Below are 24,670 nucleotides of genomic sequence, written 5' to 3' on the forward strand. Positions count from 1 at the left end.
CCCACAGGCTGTGGATCCGCCAGCTGACGGGATCCGCCCAGTGGGAAGACGCGACCAATCAGGTTTGCTGTGAGGTCACTTTCAAGGCCTGGGATTGGCGCTCGCGAGGCCGGCGCAGCGGGTGGCGAAGACTCGGGACGAGGAGGCTTTTCCAGGGTTGCCCCGGAGGAGCCCGTTCTTTGTCCTCCTCAGGTGCCCTGAGAAACCTCAGCATTGGGTGGGTTCGTCAGGGAGCGCCCTGCCCTTCTGGCTGTGGCCGATTCTCCAGGCCCGTGCCCCTTAGCCCCGGCCCTCCCTCTCTGCCCCCCTTCCCGCCGGAAACGGGGAGTCCGCGGCAGGTGCCAGGTCTGCTGAGACTCGCGTTTCCGCGGCGCGATTGCCCATCGCGGTCCCCACGTGACCTGCATGGCTTCCAGCCAGCGCGAAGCGGTCAGAAACAGAATTCGATGTAACCTCTCCTTCCCTGCGGGTCTTGGAGGCTCCCAGGTTGTTCTGCAAGCTGGAAAGGCCCCTGCTTTATAGAGGACTGGGGGGGGAGGGGTCCCCGAGAGAGGAAGAGCTGTGACCCAGGGCGCGCAGAAAGGTAATGAGAGAGCCGCGGAAACCACCGGCTCTTCCTGGAGCGCAGCAAGTTGGAGGGTAACCTTTCCAACTTGATCTTCACCTCCTCCTGACAAATACCCTCGCTCCTTTTTGTCTCTGGTTTCCTCTTACCCACATATCATTAGCGGAGGCTGCAAGGTTTATCAAGAATAACAAGGACTTTGAAAAAAAGGAAAAAAAAGAATAAGGACTTTGGGATCACACTGACCTTGGGATCCCATACTCGCTGTGGGAACTTGGACAAGTTGCATTACTTTTCTGGCCTTATTGTCCTCTATTAACCTGATTGGAATAAATGAGAAATTGGGAGGCAGTTTGTTATAGAGCAGTGGTTTTCAAAGTATGGTCCTTGGGCCAGCAGCACCAGAATCACCGGGAGTTTGTTAGAAATGAATATTCTCTGGCCCAGCCCCAAACCCACAAATGAAAACTCTGGGGCCCAGCAATCTGTGTTTAAACAAACATGCTGTTGATTCAGGCACATGCTAGTGATTCAGACACATGTTGCAGTTTGAGAATCGCTGGTATACAATGGGTAAGCCACTGGGTTTGGAGTGAGACAATTTTGGGTTTTTCTAAAAGTGTCTTAGTTCTGCCTTTTACTATTTGGCAAGCCTCAAGCAAAGCATTTTACCTACCTGCTCCTTAGTTTACTCATCTGTGAAATGGTGGTAATAGTTGTATCTACATAACATTTATTTACTCACTCAACTTTTTTTTTTAGGGGCTTATTATGTGACAATCACTATTCTAGATTCTAGGGATACATCAGTGAACAAAACAGACAAAAATCTTTGCCATTAAGTAGTATTTGTTCTAATGAGATTTTTGAGGATTAATTAAAACAATTATGATAATGATGTATAAAACTTAGTACAACACTGGCACATACTGAGCACTCAGCAAATGGCAGCTATTACTCATGATGGGCAAAGGACAGGTAAACAGTAAAATGCCATATTAGATTAAGCTGTGAGCTCTCTGAGAATTGTCTGACTCATGCCTATGTCATCCGAATCTAACATAGGGCCTGGTACAGATTAGGGTTCAGTAAATATTTTGTGAATGTATGTACAAAAGTCAGAGATTAATACTGACTGGGTTTCCTTTATTTTATTTTTTTAAATGATATAGTCTTTTTTTAAAATATGTCTTTATTGCCCGGCCGGGCATGGCTCAGCAGTTGAGCATCAACCTAGGATCCAGGCGATCAGGGTTCGATTCCTGGTCAGGGCACATGCCCGGGTTGTGGGCTCGATCAATGACTCTCTCATCATTGATGTTTCTGTCTCTCTCTCTCCCTCTCCTTTCCTCTCTCTGAAATCAATAAAGATATATTTAAATATATATATATATATATGTCTTTATTGATTTCAGAGAGAGGAAAGGTGAGAGAGAGAAAAACATCAATGATGAGAGAGTCATTGATCAATTGCCTCCTGCATGCCCCCTACCAGGGATCGAGCCTGAAACCTGGGCATGTTCCCTGACTGGGAATTGAACCTCAATCTCCTGGATCATAGATCAATGCTTAACCGCTGAGCCATGCCAGCTGGGCTGGGTTTCCTTTATAATCCATCTTTAGAGCTGACTTCTCAACAATAAGCCACACTCTCTAATAAGCCTTCCTTTCCCCTTACATTTGTATATTTTACTCTTTCCAGTTATTGAAAACTAACTTTTTCCACATTCATGTGTTGTGGCAGGTCTGAAATGTAGTTGGTGCGTAATAAACCTGTGTTAAGTGAATGAATGGATGCTTGAAGCGGCATAAAAATATGCTGGATGGGGAGGGGGTGGGATGGAGTGGAATGGGTCATTGTGGAGAGAAAGGGACACCTGTAATATTTTAAACAGAAAATAAAAATAAATTAAAAATAAAAATAAAATGATTAGAATAAACTTATCTACAAAAATAAATAAATAAAAATATGCTGGAAATAGCAGTGAAACAAGGGTCAGGAAGCTTCAATTCTAATTCCTGTTCTGCTACTTCTATAGTATTTGACCTTGGCTAAGTCCATTTTCTTTTCAGGTCCTCAGTCTCCTGATCTATAAAACTGGACTCATAATCACTAGCCCACCACAATGCTCACAGGGGACAGATCAACTTTAATACCTAAGATTTAAGAATGCTTCACATGACTGCTAATGTGTTGTCTCCTTATCTTAACTCTCAGGAAGAAATGCTGAAAACAGTAAAAGGAGATCATGTAGGTAGACCTCTTTGTAAACCTTCAAACACTGATAGAAATGCAGACTCTTGGGCCTGGCGCAGACCTACTAAACCAGAATCTGCATTTTAACAAGATCTTCAGGGGATTCAGATGCACAATAAAGTTTGAGAAGCACTGCTTTAAACAGACTCATAGGACATATGCACTGAAAAAATTTTGAGGATATCTTCAACTTCCTTATTTTTCAGAGGAGTACACTAGAGCTCAGCAATGAAAGAGACTTGTTTTTCTAAAAGGCACATCTAAGTGTGTCACACCCATGTTGGAAACCAGTGGCTCCCCATTGCCCACATCCTTAGCTCAGCACTGACTCCCACTTAGCACTGCACTTGCTATTTCCCCACCTAGACGAAACAAGCGAATCACTCTGACCCTCTCTTCTCTGAACTCCTCGGGCTGTTTTCTCTGTATGAGCTGTCCTTCCCACTTCTCTCCAGCCTCAGCTCAGATTATGAAATCCTTGATACCAGCTCAGACATGACACCCCCCAGTCCTTGTTTAGGACACCTTCCTAACCTTTACTGGTTCATAGTGGGCTGTGGTTAGCCAGCTGAGACCTCCTCCACCTCTTGAAGCTCTGTGGTCTTTACCTGTTTTACAATACTTGTTATTCCAGACTGTGAGCTTCTTAAGGGTAGAAACCAAGTCTCAGGTCCCCACACAGAGTCAGCCACTTTTTAAGAGCTCAATTTATCCCATGCGACTATTTCTAAGGTGTCTTCCAGGTATAAATTTCTGCATTTTGAGACTATGAACTTTCAGAGAGCAGGGATTTGATATTCTCTCCCTGTGCCTGAACACAGGAGGCTCTCATTCACCACCCAGGCTGACTGGTTTAGCTGTTTTGATTACGGCCACTCCCATAACGTGCCTACAACCTGGTTCATTGCAGCATGCTCAGGGAAGTACAACTGACCATATGGCAGGATAGTAAGAAGTTAGGGAAATTCCTGGGCAAGTGGAATAGAGAAACTGAGACAAGAAAATTAAACAAGGCTAAACAGTTTGGGCAGCTTGTAGCCAGCTTGCAAATTGCAAGACCTTATCTTCCCCAACCAAGGACACTTGAAAACAAATCGTTTATACCTCCCCTCCCTAACCAGAGAATAGATAGCTTAAATCACCGAGGTCTGGGAAATAGAGAACAAAGACCCAATTAATGACATTTGTGCCAGCTAAACCCAAGGACAGATAAAGTCTGGGGAACAAATAAGGAAAACCCCATAAAAGCCCGACAGACCTAAGATAAAAGTAAAACAGGCCAAAGAATAATCCCAAACTCCTCTATACACTCATTTTGATGCATCGGCATATTAAAAATGCACCTGGAAAGCTGATGAATATTTTATTGTAACCCTCCCCTAAGATTCTCACCTACAGAAAAAAAAAGGGGGGGGGATAAAAAGCCCTCAGGACAAAGACTCAGTGTGGGCTCGCTCTACAGCCCTCCCATGCCCCTTCCCGGGCGTAACTTCTTATTTCTTCCTAAACTCCAGTGGTCCCTAAGAGACTTGCAACCAGGGGAGCAGTGGGCAACTGCAACTCGACTAGGGCTCACCCTCTGATTCTGTCTCCAAGGCCTCCCTTTCTTCTGCTTCTCAGTGAGCTAAAGCAGCCCTGCCTTGGCTCACTTTTATCACTGTGACCTTCACTTCCCAGTGAGCTAACAGCAGCCCTGCTCTGGCTCATTTCTTTCCTATGTTTCTAAGGAGGCAAAGCAGAGCACTGCCTAGGCTCTCTCCTGCTGCTTCTTCTACCCTAAGCCCTTCCTTTATTTCACGATCCCCAGCTTTGATAAATGTACTCTCACAATCACCTGGACTGGTATTGTGAAATCTTTCCTACATGAAGTCAAGAACCCATACACTACAGGCTGGCCTGGGGCAGACCCATTCCAGGGTCCCTGTCCAGTAACAACCTGACAGGTTGCAATGCCAAGGGTAAGGAAGGGATTGGATTTCAGGGTAAATCATCTCAAGTCTGGGCTGAGATTTAATGCCTTCTAAAAAAGCTCACAAGATTTCAAATTGTGACCCTGAAGCTTCCTGTCCCTACATAAGAACTGATTCAACAAGTAGGTGTTCAATACACATTGATGAGTAAATAAATGAATGAGTAAATTAATCTGGGCTTCTAAATGTAACCGAGTGATGACTATCAGTAAGAACAGTGGTGCAGGAAGAGAGTTGTGACCAAATGTCACATAGTGTAAAAGATGAAGTATAAGCTCCTGACCTTTACCCTGCTGTAACCTGCCCCAGCCTGCCTCTCCAGCTGCCTCTTCCTCTCCTATGCATACCCTTTGTGTCTCATCCCAAACTATCTGTAGAGCCCAAACACATCGTGTGGTTTCATGCTTCAGTGACTTCACACATATTGTTCCCTATACTTAGAATACTCTCTCTTCCCCTTTTAATTTAGGTAATTCTTATTTGCTGTCCAAAGTCCAGGTCAAGTAGTACCTCTTCTAGGAAACCATCTCTGACTGCTCTGCTGGGCTGGATGCCTCCTCTGTGCTCTAGTAGGTGCCATGCTTCTTTTTATAAAAGTACTGATCATGTTCTCTTGCTGTTGTCTATCTTTTTCACCCACAAGACTTGAGTACCTTGAGGGCAAAGACTGTCGTATTTATTTTTGTATCCTCAGTGTCCAGCATATAGCATAACACAAAGGAAAGGCACAGGGTCCAGCGGAAAGAATATAGAGTAGAAGAGTTTTCATTAGTCAGTGAATTTGCCACCATAGAATTCCAGGTTTACAAAGGGCCTTGTTACACCTGAAACTAATACAAAATAATATTGAATGTAAACTATAATTTAAATTTTTTTTTTAATTAAAAGAAGGGCTTTGCAAAACCTCATTTAATATTTGTTGAAGAATTAATTATTTACATGCATATGACCTAGGAAAGGGCTAGGACAGTAAATAGTAGATGACAGGCAAGGATGCCTGGAGAAGTGGAATTTACACACACACACACACACACACACACACACACACACACACACAGAGTCCATGGCAGACACATCATTTATAGTACATGGACAGATGACCCTTTAAAGAAGGGTACCTGGAGATAAGACCCCAGTGGTCTGATTGGGGTGACAGTTAGTTTCAAACTAGCTACCTTGTCTTCCTTTCTCCCATCCCACCCTGACAGAAAGCAGCAGAAGGGTTAAAGACAAAGGAAAAAAGTGTGCACACAAAGTATGAGATCTGGATCCATTACCAAACCTGGGAGCCAAGGTAATTCTGTAATCTATACCGAGTCACTCTTCTCTCTACCTTCAGTTTCCTCATCTGTAAAATAGGGGTAATAATGTCAAGCTTGCAGGCTTGGCAGAAGAATTTTGTGATAATAGTTAATACTTATATTACACTCATACCCTGCCAAGTCCTGTTCTAAGAGCTTTAAATATAATAGTAACTTAATTAAATCTCCCTAGAACTCTAAGAGGTAAGTACAATTTTCATAGCAATTTTGTAGATAAAGAAACAAAGACATAGAAATGTCACATAACTTTTCCAAGACCATACACCTAGTAAGTACGGACTGGGAGTGAAACCCAGATTGGCTTGCTGCAGTCTATGCTCTTAACAAGTACTATATTGTCCCCTTTAAAATGTCTTATCTTTCAACTATTACATACTCCTAGGATTGGAAAAAGGTTTTCTGTCTGAGTAGTCTGGGCTATTTTAAGATGCCCTAAAGGTAAGCTGGCTTTGCCTTCGTCTGAGGAACTGGAACAAGTTCTTAGCCCTTCAGCCAGAGGGCATTCAAGGGACATGAGGATCCCATGAAATTAATTCCTCCAGTCAGGCCATGTTCTGGGCCCTGAAGACAGAGCTAAATTGATTCCAGCCAATGCTCTCAAGGAGCTCACAGCTTAGTTGGGGAGAAAAGCAAAAGAGACAACCCCAGCATAGTGGTGCTATGGAGGGAAGCTTATAAGGGACATCTAAGTTAATTATGGAGGGATTGATTAGAAAAGGCCTTCCAAAGGAGGAGACACGAGTCTAGTATCAAAGGCAAGTGGAAGACATAGTTGAAGAAAGCAAGAGAGAATGCTATGAGCCAATGTATAAGGGCTTTAAATAGCACTACATATTCAAAGAACTATGAATAGTTCAGTATGGCTAGAACAGAGCTAAGGAGACATAAAATGGGAGTGTTGTTGCTGAAGGCATAGACAGAAGCCAGATGGGAAAGTGCCTCAGTTGTCAAGTTAAGGAGTTTGGCCTTATCCTGTAGGAGATGTAGAGCTATTGAAAAGTTCCGAAGGGGGGTATAATATGGATTAGAAAGATAATTTTGGTAACAAAAGTGGAATTGAGTTAGAGGATTAAAACTAGAAACAGCTTTCAAGAACATGAAAAGTTGCTCAACATCATTAGTCATTAGGGAAATGTAAGTTAAAACCACAATAAGGTACCATTTTACACCCATTGGAATGCCTATAATAAAAATAATGAACAATAGCAAGTGTTGGCAAAGATGTAGAAAATTGGAACCCTCACACGTCGCTGATAAGAATGTAAAATGGTGCAACTGCTTTGTAAAACAGTTTAGCAGTTCATCAAAAAATTAAATATAGAGTTACCATATGACCCAGCAATTCTACTCCTAAGAATATACCCAAGAGAAACGAAGACATACATTCACATAAAACCTTTTACATGCATATTCATAGCAGCATTATTCATAACAGCCAAAAAGTGGGAACAACCTAAATGTCCATCAGCTAATGAATAGATAAATGAAATATGGTATATCTATACAATGGAATATTATTCTGCCAAAAAGGTATGGAGTCCTGATACATACTACAATATAGATGAGTCTTGAAAACATAATGCTAAGTGAAAGAATCCAGACACAAAAAGCCACATGTCATATGATTCTACTTCTGCAAAATGTTCAAAGTAGCCAAATCCATAGAGATAGAATATAGGTAAGTAGTTGCCAGGGGCTGGGGTAGGAAGGAATGGGGAGTGACTGCTATTGGGTATGGGACTCTAGAAGTAGTGGTGATGGTTGTACAATCTTGTGAATATACTAAAATTATACACTTTAAAAGGATGAGTTTTATGGCAAGTGAATTATATACCACCACCACCACCCTCCATAAAAAAGACTGGTAGCAGAGTCACCAGAGAGGCTACTGAAATGGTCTGAACAACATGCTTCACACAGGGCAGCTCACATGCCTGGAAGTTCATGAAGACTTTACAGGGAGTAAGCATAAATAATCTCTACATCCGAACTTTTATGTGTACACTCTTAACCTAAAATTAATCTGCCTGATAATGTGCCTTTTATTTCTCCTCTTTCACAGTAGCATTTCTCTCACCCTTAAAAGAAAGATATACTTCTCACCTATCCTAAAATATTACTATGACAGTATTGCCCTGGGGGTAAAAACATCTGGAGCATCTTTGAAAGGGATAACTTGAGCTTGCAGGGCTTTGAGGGAGAGTCCCAGGACAGCAAAGCAAGAGCATTTGGTAAGCAATTATTAAATGGATAATAAAAAGTAGATGTCAAATAAAAAATGTGTGAGGAGGATCATAGTTTCTAAAAATTCTTCTAGAGGGTATCAGAAGATAAAGTCTAGAATTACCTTTACCTTAGAATTATCTAGGGTGCTTAAAATAAAAAACTCCAGTTCTTGTGGTACATCTAGAGTTTCCAGGAGTGGAGAACTTTTTTTTTTTGCCAAGGGCCATGTGGACATTTATAACATCATTTGCAGGCCATACAAAATTATCAACTTAAAAATTAGCCTGCTATATTTGGTCAAACATTTAATTAACTCACCCCTAATGTGATGGCTGGAACTGCTTCTCTTTGGTGAGGCCTTGGCAGGGCCAGACCAAACGATTTCATGGGCCATATACAGCCCTTGGGCCAGACGTTCCCCACCCCTGATCCAGACAATGGAATATTATTCTGCACTAGAAAGAAATGAGCTGTCAAGGCACCAAAAGACATAGAGAAAATTTAAATGCTTGTCACTTCTACCAAGTGAAAGAAGTCAACCTGAAGGTAACATACTGTATGATTCCAACTATATGAAAAGGCAAAACTATGGAGCCAGTAAAAAGCTCAGTGGTTTCTAGGGGCTGGAGGAGAGGGAGAAATAAGCATGGGGAACACAGAGGATTTTTCAGGCAGTGAAACTACTCTGTATGCTACTATAATGATGCATACGTGGTTCAAACTCATAGAATGAATAACCCCAAGAGTGAACCCTAATGTAAACTATGGACTCTAGGTAATTGATTGTGATGTGTCAGTTTCGGTTCATCAAATGCAATAAATGTACCATTTCAGTACATATGGTGTGGGATTTTGATAATGGAATGAGTGGAGGCAAAAGTTATTTTGGAAATCTCTGTTTTTGCTTCTCAATTTTGCTGTGAATCTAAACCTTCCCTAAAAAAAATTAAAAGTCCTTCAACACAACTCCTGTTCTGGAGCCCCAGCCCAGGTGATTTTTCTTCACTACCAGCAGGTCCTCAGGAAGGGTGATTTCCAGATCAGACTGAGAGTACTTGGCCTAAGCTAATATTGGTGGTCTTATTCCCTTTGCTATTTGTTGGTTTATTCATGACCAATAGGACCTGAAGGGAAGTTTATTGGTGGCTACCAAGAATAACAGAAATCTATTAGCCATACAAGGGAAGATGTTTAATTGGCAGTTGGATATATAAATCCAAAATTCAGAAGAGAGGTCTGGAATGGAGGTGTCATTTGGGGAATTATCACTACAAAGATCATATTTAAAGTAATAGGATGGGATAAGATTATCAAGGAGTGAGTATAAATGGAAAGGGGCAAAAGGGCAAAGTATTGACTGGGAGGACTGCAATATTTAGAGGTCAGAGAAATGTGGAGAAACCAAGAGCAGCCAGTGAGATAGAAAAACCAGGGGAGAGGAGTATCATACACGAAGAGGAAATAATCAGGTGTATCCAGTGTTCTTGGTTGGTCAAGTAACACTAAGAATTGACTGTTGTTAATAAATGGACATCACTGGTGACCCTGGCAAGAACATTTCAGTGGCGTGGTAGAGGTGAAAGCTTAACTGGACAAGGTCCCACAGAACGTGAGAAAAAGGAAGTCAAGACATCAAGCACAGTACAGGTCACCTTTGTGAGACATTTTGCTATAAAGAATAGAGAAATTGGGCAGTAGCTGGAGGGCCAAGCAGGGTCAAGAGAGTTGTATTTATTTAATTTCATTTTATTTATTTATTTGTATTAAATTTTTTTAAAGAATAATTTATTGATTTTATTTTTTTGAGAGAGAGAGGAATGGAGAGGGAGAAAGAGAAAGAGAAAGAGAAACGTCGATGTGAGAGCAAAACATCAATCTGCTGCCTCCTGCACAGCCCACACCAGGGATCAAGCCCAAAACCTGGGCATGTGCCCTGACCTGAATTGAACTGGCAACCTTTTGGTGCATGGGACAATGCCCTACCAATTGAGCCACACTGGCCACGGCTATTTTTTAATTTATTTTTGAGATGGAAGAAATAAATTCATATTGGTATGTCAATGGGAAAGTAAAACAGAAAAATGATGGTCTAGAAGACAGAAAGAATTGCTGGATAGCCAGGCTGGAGTGGCTCAGCTGAGCGTCGTCCTGTATACCAAAAGGTTGCCGGGCACATACCTGGGTTGTGTGTTCAGTGTTTCTCTCTTACAGTGATATTTCTCTCTCTCTCTTCCTCCCTTCCTCTCTCTAAGCATGTCCTCTGGTGAGGATTGCCAAAAAAAAAAAAAATGCTGCATAGTTGTGTTTGAGAACATAAAACAGTATGGGACCTAGCAGTGCATATTACTCAAAGTGTGATCTGTGGATTAATGATGTTTTGTGAACAGTTTGTCACCAGTTTGTGGCAGAAATTGAGAGTAAATATTTAAATTTAAAATCTTTAAATATTGTATAGTTATTTGACAGGAAAATTTTATGTCTGTAGGATCTAATAATAAAAATATGACTTCAAGTAGTCAAATTCATAGAAACAGAAAGTAGAATGGTGGTTGTCGGGGGCTGTGGAGAGAAGGCAACAAGAAGTTATTGTTTAATGGGTTCAGAGTTTCAGATTTGCAAGATGAAAAGAGTTCTGAAGCTCCATGGCGGTGATAGTACCACAACAATTTGAATGTATTTGATGCCATTGAATTGTACACTTAAAAATGGTTACATGGTTTAAAAAGAATCTGGGCTTACATCTTGTATGTCTGTTTTTGCATTTATTTTCTAATAATTTTATAAAAATATGGGTTTGTAACTGATTGTGAATAAAAAAAACTAAACCAAGTATTTTAGCACAGATAGTCTGAGAAGAACTGAGGGGGTTTGACCTCCAATAAAAGACAAATCGTTAGCAAGAAGGAAAGGCAGGCAGAATATAGGAGCAGAGTTATAGGCAGAGCAGACTTATAGGTAGTTGGAAGTCATGGTGGCTGGTGGGAACTTGTAGATGTTTTGTTTATTTGTTTGTTTGTGTGTGTTTGGGGGGATTTTTTTGGACTCATTTTCTCAGTGAATTGGTAGTAATCAGTTAAGTGAGAATAAGGGAGGAAGGTTTGAAGAGAGAAATGTAAAATAGTTACCTAATAGGGTGGGAGGGTGTATGGAACTGGAAACATGTAGTAGTATAGCCAAGCATTAGAGGACTATTGAGGATAATGATATCAAATTTAGAGGAAGATCAATCAATTCAGTCAGTATGGTTTTGGATTTTTCTCCCTCCTGCCCCCCCCCCCCAGTCCCTCCCGTTTTGCTGCAGGTTCAGGATTAGAGTTTTGTCAGGTGAGTACAAGGAAAGGAGAGCAGAACTGAAGGTTAATACCTGGGAATGATTTTCGTGATGGACAGTAGAATATAAGCTGTTCAAGAAAGGAAGTGAGGACATAGGGTAGTGTGAGGAATAGTGAAAAGGTAGTAGGATCAGTGGGTTTCGAGTCTTGGTGGAGTTAAGAATTTTTGGCGTTGGGTGTTAGAGGAAGAAAACTAGAAAGGGAGGAGTTTGTGGTGGGACTTTTAGAGGGGTTACAATTATTGGTAATGAAAAGATGTAAGGTATGAGCGTGGAAATGAGAGGCTGAGGCAAGGATCACTAAGGGAGAGGAATCTGGGCATCGGAAGAATCATCTAGGAGAACTGAAATCCCCAATAATTACAATAGTAATGAATGACAATGAACCAGAAGCGCAGGAGTCTATAAGTGACTGAAACGAGTGAGTGCTCTAGTCTCCCATAATGACGTAATATTTAAAGCTCTTATTTTTAAAGGGAGGATAGGATTTGACTCCTTGAAGAGCCCGGGAGGCGAAGAAGTCAGAGGCGGGGTGCCCGGTCCGACTCCACGGCTGAGCCTGCGCAGTGAGGGCGGAGGCGGGGCTAAGCTTGGGCTCGTGCGCGGGGGCGGGGCCTCCGGGGGCGGAGCCTGCGCTTTCAGGTCCCGCGGCCGCTGCGGTGCTGCACTTCCAGCTTCTGAGCGAAGGAGGCCGAGGCCTGGGCCGAGCCCGGAGCCGCCGCTCGCCGGAGCCTCCTGGAGCCCCCGCGCCGGCTCCACCTGGGGGCGGGCTCAGGCCCGGCCCGCCGCCGAGCCCAGGACAGAGGCCCCATGCCCGAGGACCAGGCTGGCACAGCCATGGTGAGGGAGCAAGGCCTGTCTGAACCGCAGCCGCCCGCTACCCTGGCTCCCGCAGGCCTGCCCTTCCCTAGCTCCGGTGCCCCCTCTGCGCCCTGCCTTTACCTCTCCCCCTTGTTACCCCCTCGGTGGCCCGCTCCTCCTTCCCAGCGTTCCCTCGCCACCTGCGGAGTGACATTCCCCCCTTTTCTCTTTCCTCCTAGATGACACCCGTTTTTGTTTTGTTCTTTTTTTAATCACCCCGATGACAGCCTCTTTCTTGTTCGCCTTTGCCGCCCCCTCCTCGTCCTTTAACCCGACCTTCCTTTCTCCTCTACCATTTTGCCTTTATCTCTCTTTGGGGAACCTCTATGACTTACCCCTTTTCCTCCCCATTTTTCGTTCTTGCTCTTTGCTCTCGCCTCTTACCCCTTTCACCATTTTATCTCCACTGCCCCCTCCTTCCCGTATCATTTCTCCCCTTCGTCCTCTGCTGTACGCGTTTCCTCTCCCCTTTATCGACCATCCTCTCTCCCCTGGCTCTCACAGCTGTCCCCGTTTCATTGTCCGGGGATTTCAGGGGTCTAAGCAAGAACAATTTGAGGGCGATTGCTTCCCGGGAGCTGTAGGGCGGGCAGATGGGAATTCGTTGGCTTTCTTTTCTTTTTGTAGAGGAGAGGGGTGATGTTGGAGGTGTTGGAGAGAGCCTCGAAGCCTTGTTACCTAGTGTCATTGCAAAACCGGAGTGATAGTGTGTTTTGGAGTGATGGAGTGAGGCCAGCATGCATACTATGACCTTGTGAGATATGTAGCCTTTTGACAGAAATAATTAAAAATGTTTCGGAATGTATTTTTATTTTGAGGGTCTTTTAATGTAGAGGTACAATTTGGAAAATTTAAAAATATTTAAGGTTTGACTGTTACTCAGAACAAATGGTTTGTTTTTGTTTGGAGGCAGAGAGCAGGGCTTCTAAAGACTGATAATCAGCTTGGCAGTCAGATTGTGACAGTTCTCTTTAATGCCTTCTAATGCCTTCATTTGTTTTCCCCTCCCTGAATGTAGTTGGCAGACCCTTATATTTGCAATTTCTCTTCTTCCTGTTTCAAAATAGGTTGAGGCTTCAGTTGGTTTTTCATTGAGTTGGGTCACACATGGTTTGCAGTACATTAATGAGCAGATTTCTCCTTCATATGCAGCAATCTATATTTTGGTCTTTGGGAGGAATAAGACATTCTAGTCAAATCTTAAGTCCTGGTAATCATGTTCTCCTAGGAGGTTAGTTAATTTCTATTCCCCCCCCCATCTGTTTTTTAGGAAAGTGGTTTATAATGAAATAATTTAATTTGTGAACTTTCTCTAACTCACTGACTCTGCATTTTTAGTTGTCATTCTCCTGTATCTGCCTCCACAACAACCCTTCATATTCACAAACGATCACCCTGTCACTGTGTTAACCTGTTTCTCCCCCTGAGATGTGTTTTTCTACACAGCAACTGTGCCTTACTTATTCCTGTTATTCCCAGTGCCCACTTAAATATAATGGGGATATGTTCTGAAAAAGGTATCTTTAGGTAATTTTGTTGTTGTCTGATCATCATAGAATGCGCTTACACAAACCTAGTGGTACAGCCTACTGCACACCTAGGCTATATGCTATACCACTGTTGTATATGCAGCCCATCATTGACCAAAATGTCATTATTCGGTGCATGACTGTAGTTGAGATGTCCAGTACAGGGGCTCTTAGGCTTTACATGAATCGGAATCAAATGGAGAGCTTGCAGGCTGCCGCTTCTAGAGTTTGATTTATTAGGTCTGGAGTAGGGCCTGAGAGTTTATATTTCTAACAAGTAACCCATGTCATGCTAATGTGCCTGGTCTGTGGACCTTCTTTGAGAACCTCTAGTCTAAGATATAGTTCCTACTTTGTATTCGTCTAATAATTTTTTCTAGTGCCACTGACTGTGTTGTCACTGCAATACTACAAATAATAAAGCATGTGGTCCCTACCTTTTTGTATCTTATATGTATGGACAATATAGATGCCAAGTAAGAGGAGTAATTTTACTTTGCTTTTTTTAAAAGTTGATTTAGAGAGAGAGAAAGAGAGAAACATTGACTTGTTGTTCCACTTATTTATGCGTTCATTGGTTGCTTTTTGTATGTGCCCCAACTGAGGATTGAACCTGCAACCTTGGCATATCAGGATGATGCTCTAACCAACTGAACTATCTGGCCAGGGCCCCTAAAAAGAGTAATTCTGAATGTGAAAAGTGCTAAGAAAGGAAAAGTTGTGGGATCAAGGTATGGGATAGTCAGGGAAGGGTTTCCTAGAGGATTTTACTTTCAGGAAGAAAACCGAAGGATTAAATTATAGGAGTTGTGTTGTGGAAAACTGGACAGAAAGGATAACACATGTGAATGACCTGTGATAATACTCTCTTTTGCCAGTTTAACTCTGCATATTCTGGAGGTTTCAGCTAAACTTTAGCTGCTAAAGGAACACAAGGAAACCCCATTTACCCTGCCTACCCTTCAAAAAAACACTAGTCACACTCTATTATATAACCCTCTTTCATGGAATACATATCAATTGTAATTTTATATTTCTTGATGTGATTATTTGGTTTATATATGTATCCAACCCCAGACTATAAAAATCATTGATATAGAGGTGGGTTTTGATCAACTGCTAAGTAAGGGCCATGTATTGTTCTAGGCACTGGGGTTATAGTGATTAAAAAAAAAAAGGCATCGCCCCTGTGGAGGGAGAAGGAGGGTAGACAATAAATAAATATGTAATGAGAAGTAATTATTAATGCTAAGAAGAAATAAATCAGGAAACATTTGAGATCTTGTTTCCCAGCATAAGTTGTCAGTTCAGCTTAAATAAACTCATAAAAATTTTAAAAAAAAGAAAGAAAGAAGGAAAGAAAGAAAGAGAGAGAGAGCAACCAAGCCTTGGCCAATGTGGCTTAGTTGGTTGAGCATTATCTCACACACTGAGAGGTCCCTGGTTCAATTCCTGGTCAGGGCATATGCCTGGGTTTCAAGCTTGATCCCCAGCAGGAGGTAGGTGATAGATGTTTCTTTCTCATAGATGTTTCTCTCTCTCCCTCTTCCTTCCTCTCTAAAAAAAATTTAATAAAAACACTGAATAAATAAATAAATCAGAGTAAGATATAAAGTGATGTGTGTGTGTGTGCTGCATATGGTTTAGATAGTATGGTTAATCAGCAACACTAATAGCTAATATTTGTTGAACATGACTGTATAGGCCCTGTTTTAAGTGATTTACATATTTTGTCTCACTTAATCCTTATAGCAACCCAATGAGATAAGTATTAGCTCTATGAATGTAGAGACCATGTTTGTTTGGCTCACCATTGAATCTTTAACACATACATAGTGCCTGGTGCATAAGTGCTCAATAAATATTTCTTGAATGAATGAATGACTTTAGACATCAGAAAGACAAGGAGGCTTGGTTGAGAAGGGGACATTTGAACTTGGGGTCTTAACAAGTGGGGCTTTATTAAGTAAGAATTTGGGAAGGAAAGCCATTCTTGGCAAAGGGACCAGCTTGAATGTTGAAGCTGAGACAGAAGCAAGCATGATGTATTCTGGGACATGCGTGACTCTAGCATTGAGGATGCAGTAGGAGATGAGACTAGGTGAGCCTATGGTCTGATCATGGAGGACCTTGAATCATAGGTTCAGGAGTTTTGGCCTTGTTGTAAAGACCCTGAGTATCTTGAAAGGTTTTTATGTGTGTAAAGGGATATCATAATTGAGATTTGGAGGGATGATCACTATAAATCAATATGAAACATGGTTTGGAATGGGAAGTGCTGTTGTACTCATCTGGATAAAAATAAGTATGTGAACTTTCTCCCTAGCCTTGTTATGGTGACTTAAGTTGGAGAAAGGAGAATATAGGGAAATGAAATATGAAGACTTGGCACACCACTTTTTGTGAATTTTCCATAGAGACATTACTGTGGAGTTGTACAAGAAACACAGAATGAATAACAGCTTTGTAATTCTGTTCACTGGGCCTCAGTTTTCATATGTGCTACCCTTAGGGATTTATGAGAATATTAAAACAAAGTAAATGTACTATACCAAAATCATTTATTTATTTACTTGCTTGTTTGTTTATTTATTTTGTTAATCCTTACCTGAGTATATTTTCTTCATTGACTTAAAAAAAAAATCTTTATTGATTTCAGAGAGAGGAAGGAGGGGGAGAGGGAGAGAGAGAAACATCAATGATGAGAGTCATTAATTGGCTGCCTCCTGCACACTCCCCACTGGGGATTGAGCCTGAAACTTGGGCATGTGCCCTGACCGGGAAATGAACTGCAATCTACTGGATCATAGGTCAGTGCTCGACCTTTGAGCCATGCTGGCTGGGCGTTTCACGGATTTTTAGAGAGAGGAAGGGAGAGGGAAAGGGAGAAACATCGATGTGAGAGCAAAACATCGAAAGCAAAACATCGATCTGATGCCCCCTGCAGACCCCACACCGGGGATCATGCCAACAGCCCAGGCATGTGCCCTGACAGGGAATTGAACCACAACGCTTTGGTGGCCAGGATGATGTCCAACTGAGCCACACTGGTCAGGGTACAAACTTAATTTTTAAAATATTTTTTCTGTAGTATGAGAAAGAAGTGATTTTAAGTAAAATATATTTTATTTTATTTTATTTTAAATTACATATATAATTTATTTAATAATACATTGAAAAAAATACATTAAAACAAATTTCCTGCCCTTCCAGCGCGGCTCAGCCGTTGAGCTTCAACCTGTGATCCAGGAGGTCGTGGTTCTGTTCCTAGTGAGGGCACACGCTGGGGTTTCCTGCTCAATCCCCAGTAGGGGGTGTGCAGAGGGCAGCAGATCAGCGACTCTCTCTCCCTCTCCCTTTGTCTCTCTGAAATCAATAAAAATATATTTTTTAAAAATTTCTTTTCCTGTTCAATAAATAACACATTAACATGATATAAATCATTATTTGTAATATTTTTAAATGAATATATATTACAATGTAGGTTGAAATTAATTATGTTTATGGCATCAAAATAGATAAGAACTAACTTTTTAACCTTAAATTTGGAATTCTTGTATTTTTGTACTTAAAAAAAACCAACAAGTTTTTATAATTGTTCTGTTTCATTTCTAAATGACAAACTAAAAGGAATGGTTCCAGGCTGCTACTTGAAAGCCTGTCTCCACAAATAAAACATTGGAAGTATTTCCAATAAATGAAAATCCTAACTGGATATAACTATCACCACATTTCTTTTTTTTAATGTTTAAAAAATACTGAGCTATCTCTCCCTGGCTTGTGTGGCTCAGTTGGTTGGGTGTCATCCTGTGCACCAAAAGGCTGATGGTTTCCTGGTCAGGGCACATGCCGGGGTTATGCCTCGATCCCCGGGAGGGGGTGTGCAGGAGGCAACCTATCCCCCCTCTCTCTTCCTCTTCCTCTCTTTCAAAGTCAATAAAATATATATATTTTAAAATACTGAGCTATATTGATGTAGTACCGATTAAGAATCCTCATAAGATAAATGCATTCATTTACTCATTTCATCATCAGTGTAGCTTATGTTTCTTGTCTTTAACTAACAGTTCATTATAAGAATAAAAATAATTTTAAACTACTGTGATGTTCAACGTTCAAGGTGAAGTTACAGTATAACAGTTGAGTGACTATAATATCATGAGCCAACCTCCTACCTTTCATTCACTTATGTGCAGCCTATAAAATTTTTGATACTCTCAAACTGTTCTATTTTTAAAGGAGAAAAATTTTAATAATTATTTTATTAAATGGTTAAAAATATACAAATTGAGATAGACATCAGCATTGAATTTAATGATGTAAGCCATTGGGAAATGCTAGCTAGAACACTCCTCTTTTCATAGGTTCTAAAGCTAGCCCTTAAAAACACACTTAACTAATAAGTGGCAGAAACAGTCATTATTTACAGTGGAGTAAAAGACATTTTTAATGTTAATAATTTAAAAAGAAAAATAACTTTAAAAAAAATTCTTGACTACTGGGACATTTATTTAGAGGAGCATGATCTCATAAATAGCTTTCATTTAGTGAGCACACAGTATGTCAGGTGATGTACTAATTAACCTTCCCAGTCCCATGAGGTTGATGGTGTTTTCTCATTGTATACATAAGGAAAATCAAGAAACTTTCCTGAGGTCATATAGCTAATAAATGACAGAGCAGGATTCAAACACATTATTGTCTGACCCCTAAGCCTGTGCTGTTTCAAATACGTTCCCTGGGCTCCTATGCGGATGTAGGAATCTAAACTGAATTCAGGCATTTAAAATATTTGTACCATTGTTTCCATTATAAAAGTAATTTATACTTATTGAAAGAAAATTGGTCAAAGGGTGTGTACAGTTTTATGGTTCTTTTTTTTTTTTAATATATCTTTATTGATTTCAGAGAGAGGAAGGGAGAGGGAGAGAGAGAGAGAGAAACATCAATGATGAGAGAGTCATTGATCGGCTGCGGCCCACAACCCGGGCATGTGCCCTGACCGGGAATTGAACCCTGATCGCCTGGATCCTAGGTCAACGCTCAACCGCTGAGCCACGCCCGGCTGGGCGATGGTTCTTTTTTTTTTTTTTTTTTTAATATTTTTGTTGATTTCAGAGAGAGGAGGGAGAGATAGAAACATCAGTGATGAAAGTCATTTATCGGCTGCCTCCTGCACGCCCCCTGCTGGGCATGCGCCCTGACCAGGAATCTGACTGAGTTCTGGATCATAGCTTAATGCTTAACCACTAGGCTGGGCAGTTTTCTGGTTCTTGATTCATATTGCCAAATTGCCTTCTATAAAGCACTTGAAGCAGAATATCAGATGTTGATGGCATTCTGTCTTTAACATTTAGATACCTTTTGAACATTGAAAACTTGGGAGGTATGACAGGAATATACTTTCAGAATACATTAATTGAGGGGAGCAAAAGGCTGGTAGGAATTCAGTATTATTTTATCTATTTATCTATCTGTCTGTATTTATTTATTGGTTAATCTTTACCCAAGCATACTTTTTCCATTGATTTTTAGAGAGAGTGGAAGGGAAGGAAGGGAAGGGAGAGAGAGAGAAGAGAAACATTGATGTGAGAGAGACACATCGATTGGTTGCTTCCACTACGAGCCCCAACCAGGGCTGGGGATTGAACCTGCAACCCAGGTATGTGCCCTTGAGTGGGAATCGAACCCGAGACCCTTTGGTTCTTGAGCCAACACTCTAATTACAGAGCCACACCAGCTAGTGCTCAATATTATTTTTAAATGATACTGCTCTTAATTCTAACAGTATCTATTATGCATTGAAAACTGAACATTTCAAGATATTATATATAGAGAGAGCATACTTGTTATGAATGTGGATTTGTGGACTTTTTATGATACTTAAGGAGCCTGCAGTTTAGGCCCCGCTAGTTTACAGCTTTCTTATAGTGCTGCTGCAGCCACACAGGCTGTACTGTACAACTCAAGTGGCAACCATGAAAAAGGACAGCAATGGGTCTACAGAGATCTGTATCCTGTGTACTTGTCAGTGTCTAGGACATAGTAGGGGCACAGCAAATAGTTGTTGAATGAAAGTGTTTTGAATAGTATACTAGGACCTTTATGATCTAATCCTTCAATGACCTAATCATTTAATGAGAAAAAGTCTTTTCATTTTATGCTCTGTAATACTAAGCACACATTATGCTGTCTTTCCTGCCTCTGAGTTTTGCTTATACTGTTCCTTTTTGCCTAAAATGCTGTCCCCCTTCCTGACTATTTAACCTTGATGTATTACATTAAACCAGTGATTTCCATCTGGTGGGCTACGGCAGGCACACTGGTGTGCTGCAAGAATTTTTAAAACATGCAATACCTTACTATTTAGTCAGGGGTAGTGACCTCTTTTCCCTTAGATTGTCAAACAAATAAATTACAACAGCCAACAACAATAGCTGTCTGGTGTGAATTAATCAAAATTATACCAGGTGGGGGTTTTTTGTCATAGTGGCAAAAACATATTTTTTGCTGTGCCGCAGAATTTTAGTAATTAGTTTATGTTGAAAATCGCTGCCTTAAACCTTACCTCCGTTTTGAAGCCTTCAGTTACCTCCAGGCAGCCTTGTGTTACTTTTTTCATATGCCTGTCCTGTACTTTGTGTCTTGGTTACAGCAGTTACTCTGTGGTGGTAGTACTGTTTTGGGGGGTGGGGGGGTGGGGGAGGTTATTGATTGTTTTAGAGAGAGAGAGACATCAATTTATTGTTTCACTCACTTGTGCATTCATTGTTTGCTTCTTGTATGTGCCCTTACTGGAGATCAAACCCACAACCTTGGTGTGTTGGGACGATGCTCTGAGCTACCCCACCAGGGCCCATATTGTTTGTTAACAAGACTGGCTGGTTCTCCAGATTGTGAGCTCTCTGAGGTTAAGGACAGTACCGTGTTTTATCAACTTCATGTCTTAAGCAGTTAGCCTAATGCCTGAGACATAGTACAAAGTTAAATATTTGTTCAGTGAAAGAATGTGTGTATTTGTAGAGAATTGAATAAGGCGATGCTAACTGAGATGTGAGTTATAAAAGAGGGCAAAAAGAGTGAACACTCTCTACAGGTCTCCTAAGGGGAAAAAGAAGTTTGATGGGTAAGAAATGTTGGATCAGATAGTTTCTCTTATTAGCCTAAATGGTACTTTTGACCTAGGACACATGTTTCAGTCCAGAAGAGTTGAGCTGGAGAAGTTAGGAAGGAAGCCAAGTGATTTCAAGATGTATTGCAAAACAGTATCCCTTTGTATAAGTACTTACAAATTACTTGTTTATAATTTGTGGAGGTGTCCTTCAGAGAATAGAATATTTAAACATGGAGAGTAAAGACTCAGTTACAGGTAAATCTAGAGGAGTGGTTGGTTAATCATTTAAACATTTTGTTAGCTCTATTTAAAGATCTTATTTTTTTTTCTTTTTTCCTATCTCCAGTTCTGTTTTATATAAACATTTTTCTTAGCTCTCCAGCATCTTAATGCCTGTTCAATGTCATATTCTCCTTTCCTAAAGGCATTTTTTAAAAGTTTGAATGTTCTTGGTTGTATGATGTCAGTTAGTTTCTTGTTATGGGCCTTGTAACCTTTAGCAAATCATTTCACCTCTCTATCCCTCCATTTTTAAATCTATAAAAATGAAATGGTTGTATTAAATCCTCTCTGTGATCCCTTCTACCTCTTAAAAAAATGTAGTAAAATTCTGGCAAGTTAATGGTAAGTATTATAGTAGAATAGGTACGTTCTATTAGTTATAGTGCAATGGGATTATGGCAAGCTGCTTTTATAACTTTAAATTTTTTATAAACTTGAGTTCTTACCTCCATGAATATATTACCCAACTTTCCATACCAGAAACTATTCATTCAATTATGTTAATGTTTGCATAGTACTTTAGTATTTTAAAGGCATTTTCATATACATCCCATTTATTCCTCACTACTATTTTGTGTTGTTGTCAAGATAGAAGAGGTTTAGCATCAATTTTACAAATAAGAAAACTGAGAAGTTAATTTATTTTCCTAAGGTCACACAGCTACTAAGTAGCAGAGCCAGGACTGACTACAAGCCCAGTGCTCTTTCCATTATTAACCTGGCTTCTCTGTTTACCATATTATGTTTCAAAACTCATGCTGGTAGTTAAGAGGAAAATGATGCTAAAGCATCTCTTTGAGTTAGTGATTCCTATGATCTACTCATCAGCTCAGTGACTATTGACTTGGATTTTTTTTGTTTTGTTTCGTTTCTTGGAATAGTTTTGTTACATGTGCTAAGATGGAAGGGAAGGGGGTTTATTTACCTTTCCAGGTCTTGATTTCTTATAGCTGGAACTCCAGCTTCTTGTCCTTTAGCATATAGTCATTTGCAATACTGGCCAAGCCATGAAGTGATACATGCAAGAAGCTTGTCTTACCTGCATTCACATCTGGGGATCTCTGAAAGTAGTTGGTGGGTTTTTTTGTTATTTTATTTTATTTTATTTTTTATTTTTTTAAAACTATATATTAATTTCAGAGAGAGGAAGGGAGAGGGAGAGAGAGTGATAGAAACATCAATGATGAGAGTCTAGTCATTGATCGGCTGCCTCCTGCACGCCACCGACTGGGGATCAAGCCCACAACCTGGGCATGTGCTGTGATCGGGAATCAAACCGTGATCTCCTGGGTCCTAGATTGATGCTCAACTGCTGAGCCACGCCCAGCCGGGCTAGTTGGTGGTTTTTAAAAAAGAAAAATAGCTTCCCACTGTCCTTGCCAAATAGTTCATTATGTTTGTACCCTTGAGTACAATATATCTGTGCCTTTGGTACTATCTTCTTTACTACTTCATTTGTAAAATGATTGTGTTTGGGGAAAGAGAAGGTAAAGGGATTAGATATATGTAAGGTTATATTAGTGTTTATTCCTGGAAGTCTGACTTGGTTGAATCAGTAGTAGAAAATATAAGGAAAAAAACTCCCATAAATGAAGTAGAGATTTCCCATGGAGTACTACAAAAATGAGGAATCAGAGATTATCCAATGTCTGAGGTTTCTTATGCCCACGAATCAAATGACACTTGTCTGCCTTTCAATCCCATTTTTAATTTCAGGGCTGGACTTGGGGTTTATATTTCCCTCTGGACACATAGTCTCTTTCTCTAGGGGGAAATAAGTATTTTAAATACACCTAACAATAGATTTGTGCTTGATTGTTTGTTTATTCATTCAATAAACATTTAGTGTCCACCATGTAGTAGGCATTGTTTTAAGTTCTGGCAATAACAAAACATAGTGTTTGTTTTATGGAGTTTATAGTCTAAATAGCTAACATTTCTTGAGCAGTTAATAGATGCCAGTCACTGTCCCATGTGTCTTTCACTTAGAATTTATTTAATCCGGACAACAATCCTATGATATAGTTACTTAGGGAAAAAAGTGTGTGTGTGTGTGTGTGTGTGTGTGTGTGTGTGTGTGTGTGTGTTTGTACACACATGCACGCTTTCATTAAAAATTAAAATAATTTTATTTAATGTAATAAAACATGTCTATTCTTACTAGTTTGAATATATATATTGAAAAGTAGCCAATCATTCATAAAATTGACACTTTTATTATCTTACAATATTTGAAAAGCAGAACTGAGAACATAGCTTTTTTTCGTTTCCCCAAATTTTTATTTTTGTCTCTTTTTCATTTTTAATAATTTGATATATACAGAAGATGATATGAAACATTTATGTTAGCCACGGAACATAGTAAACAAATACCTAAAATCCTAGCATCCAAATTAAGAAGTAGAACGTGACCACTGCCATTTTTCCCCTGTGTACCACATTCCTCTAGGTCACTTATCCCCACCCCCAAAGTATCCACTATCCTTTTTTATTTTAAATCTTTCCCTTGATCTTTTCTATAGATTTACCACAACATATTGTTTGTTTGTTTTTACTTTTCCTTGATTTATTGGGGTGGCACTGGTTAACAAAATTAGACAGGTTTCAGTTGCACAATTCTACAACACATCATCTGTGCATTGTATTGTGTGTTCACCAGCCCAAGTATAGTGTTTAATTTAGAGGTAGCTTTCTAATCGTCTGAAATAACTTTTCAGGCAATATCATTTCCCATGCCTAATTGATGTTTAGTTGAAATCCTGCTATATATGTAGTTTTTATTTTATTCTCAGCATTTTAAAATGTTGTGAAAATTATTAAAAATTATACATATTGGTGTGTAATAGTCTATAGAGTTGATATACCACAATTTGCTTACCATTTTTCATTATTTTGGACATTTGTCTGTATGTATGGGTTTTAGGGGTGGTTTTGGTTGGAAAACCTGTGATTAATCTCTTTGTGTAAATACCTTTGTTAGTACCTCTTTTTTTTTTTTTTAACATTCAGCTGAGGATATTTTTTCATTGATTTCTAGAGAGAGAATGGAAGGGAGGGAGGAGGGCTGGAGGGAGAGGGGGAAAAACATCAACGTGAGAGAGACACATTGATTGGTTGCCTCCTGCACGCACCCGGACTTGGGACAGGGAACATGCAACGGAGGTACATTCCCTTGACCAGGGAACCCTTCAGTCCTCGGGCTGAAGCTCTAAC

The 24,670-nt window shown here is 40.3% G+C and overlaps 1 protein-coding gene across 1 annotated transcript in view; it reads left to right on the forward strand.

Moving 5' to 3' along the window:
- The first annotated feature begins 12,296 nt into the window (after positions 1–12,296).
- Positions 12,297–24,670, forward strand: part of ZYG11B (zyg-11 family member B, cell cycle regulator) — a 51,525-nt gene continuing 39,151 nt past the window's right edge. The window contains exon 1 of the mRNA XM_081145707.1: positions 12,297–12,511. Within this exon, the coding sequence (XP_081001833.1) occupies positions 12,482–12,511 (30 nt within the window). The 5' untranslated portion in view covers positions 12,297–12,481. The remainder of the gene's footprint in view (positions 12,512–24,670) is intronic.

The sequence above is a fragment of the Miniopterus schreibersii genome (genome assembly GCF_964146895.1).
Source record: "Miniopterus schreibersii genome assembly, chromosome: 8".
Lineage (NCBI taxonomy): Eukaryota > Metazoa > Chordata > Mammalia > Chiroptera > Miniopteridae > Miniopterus > Miniopterus schreibersii.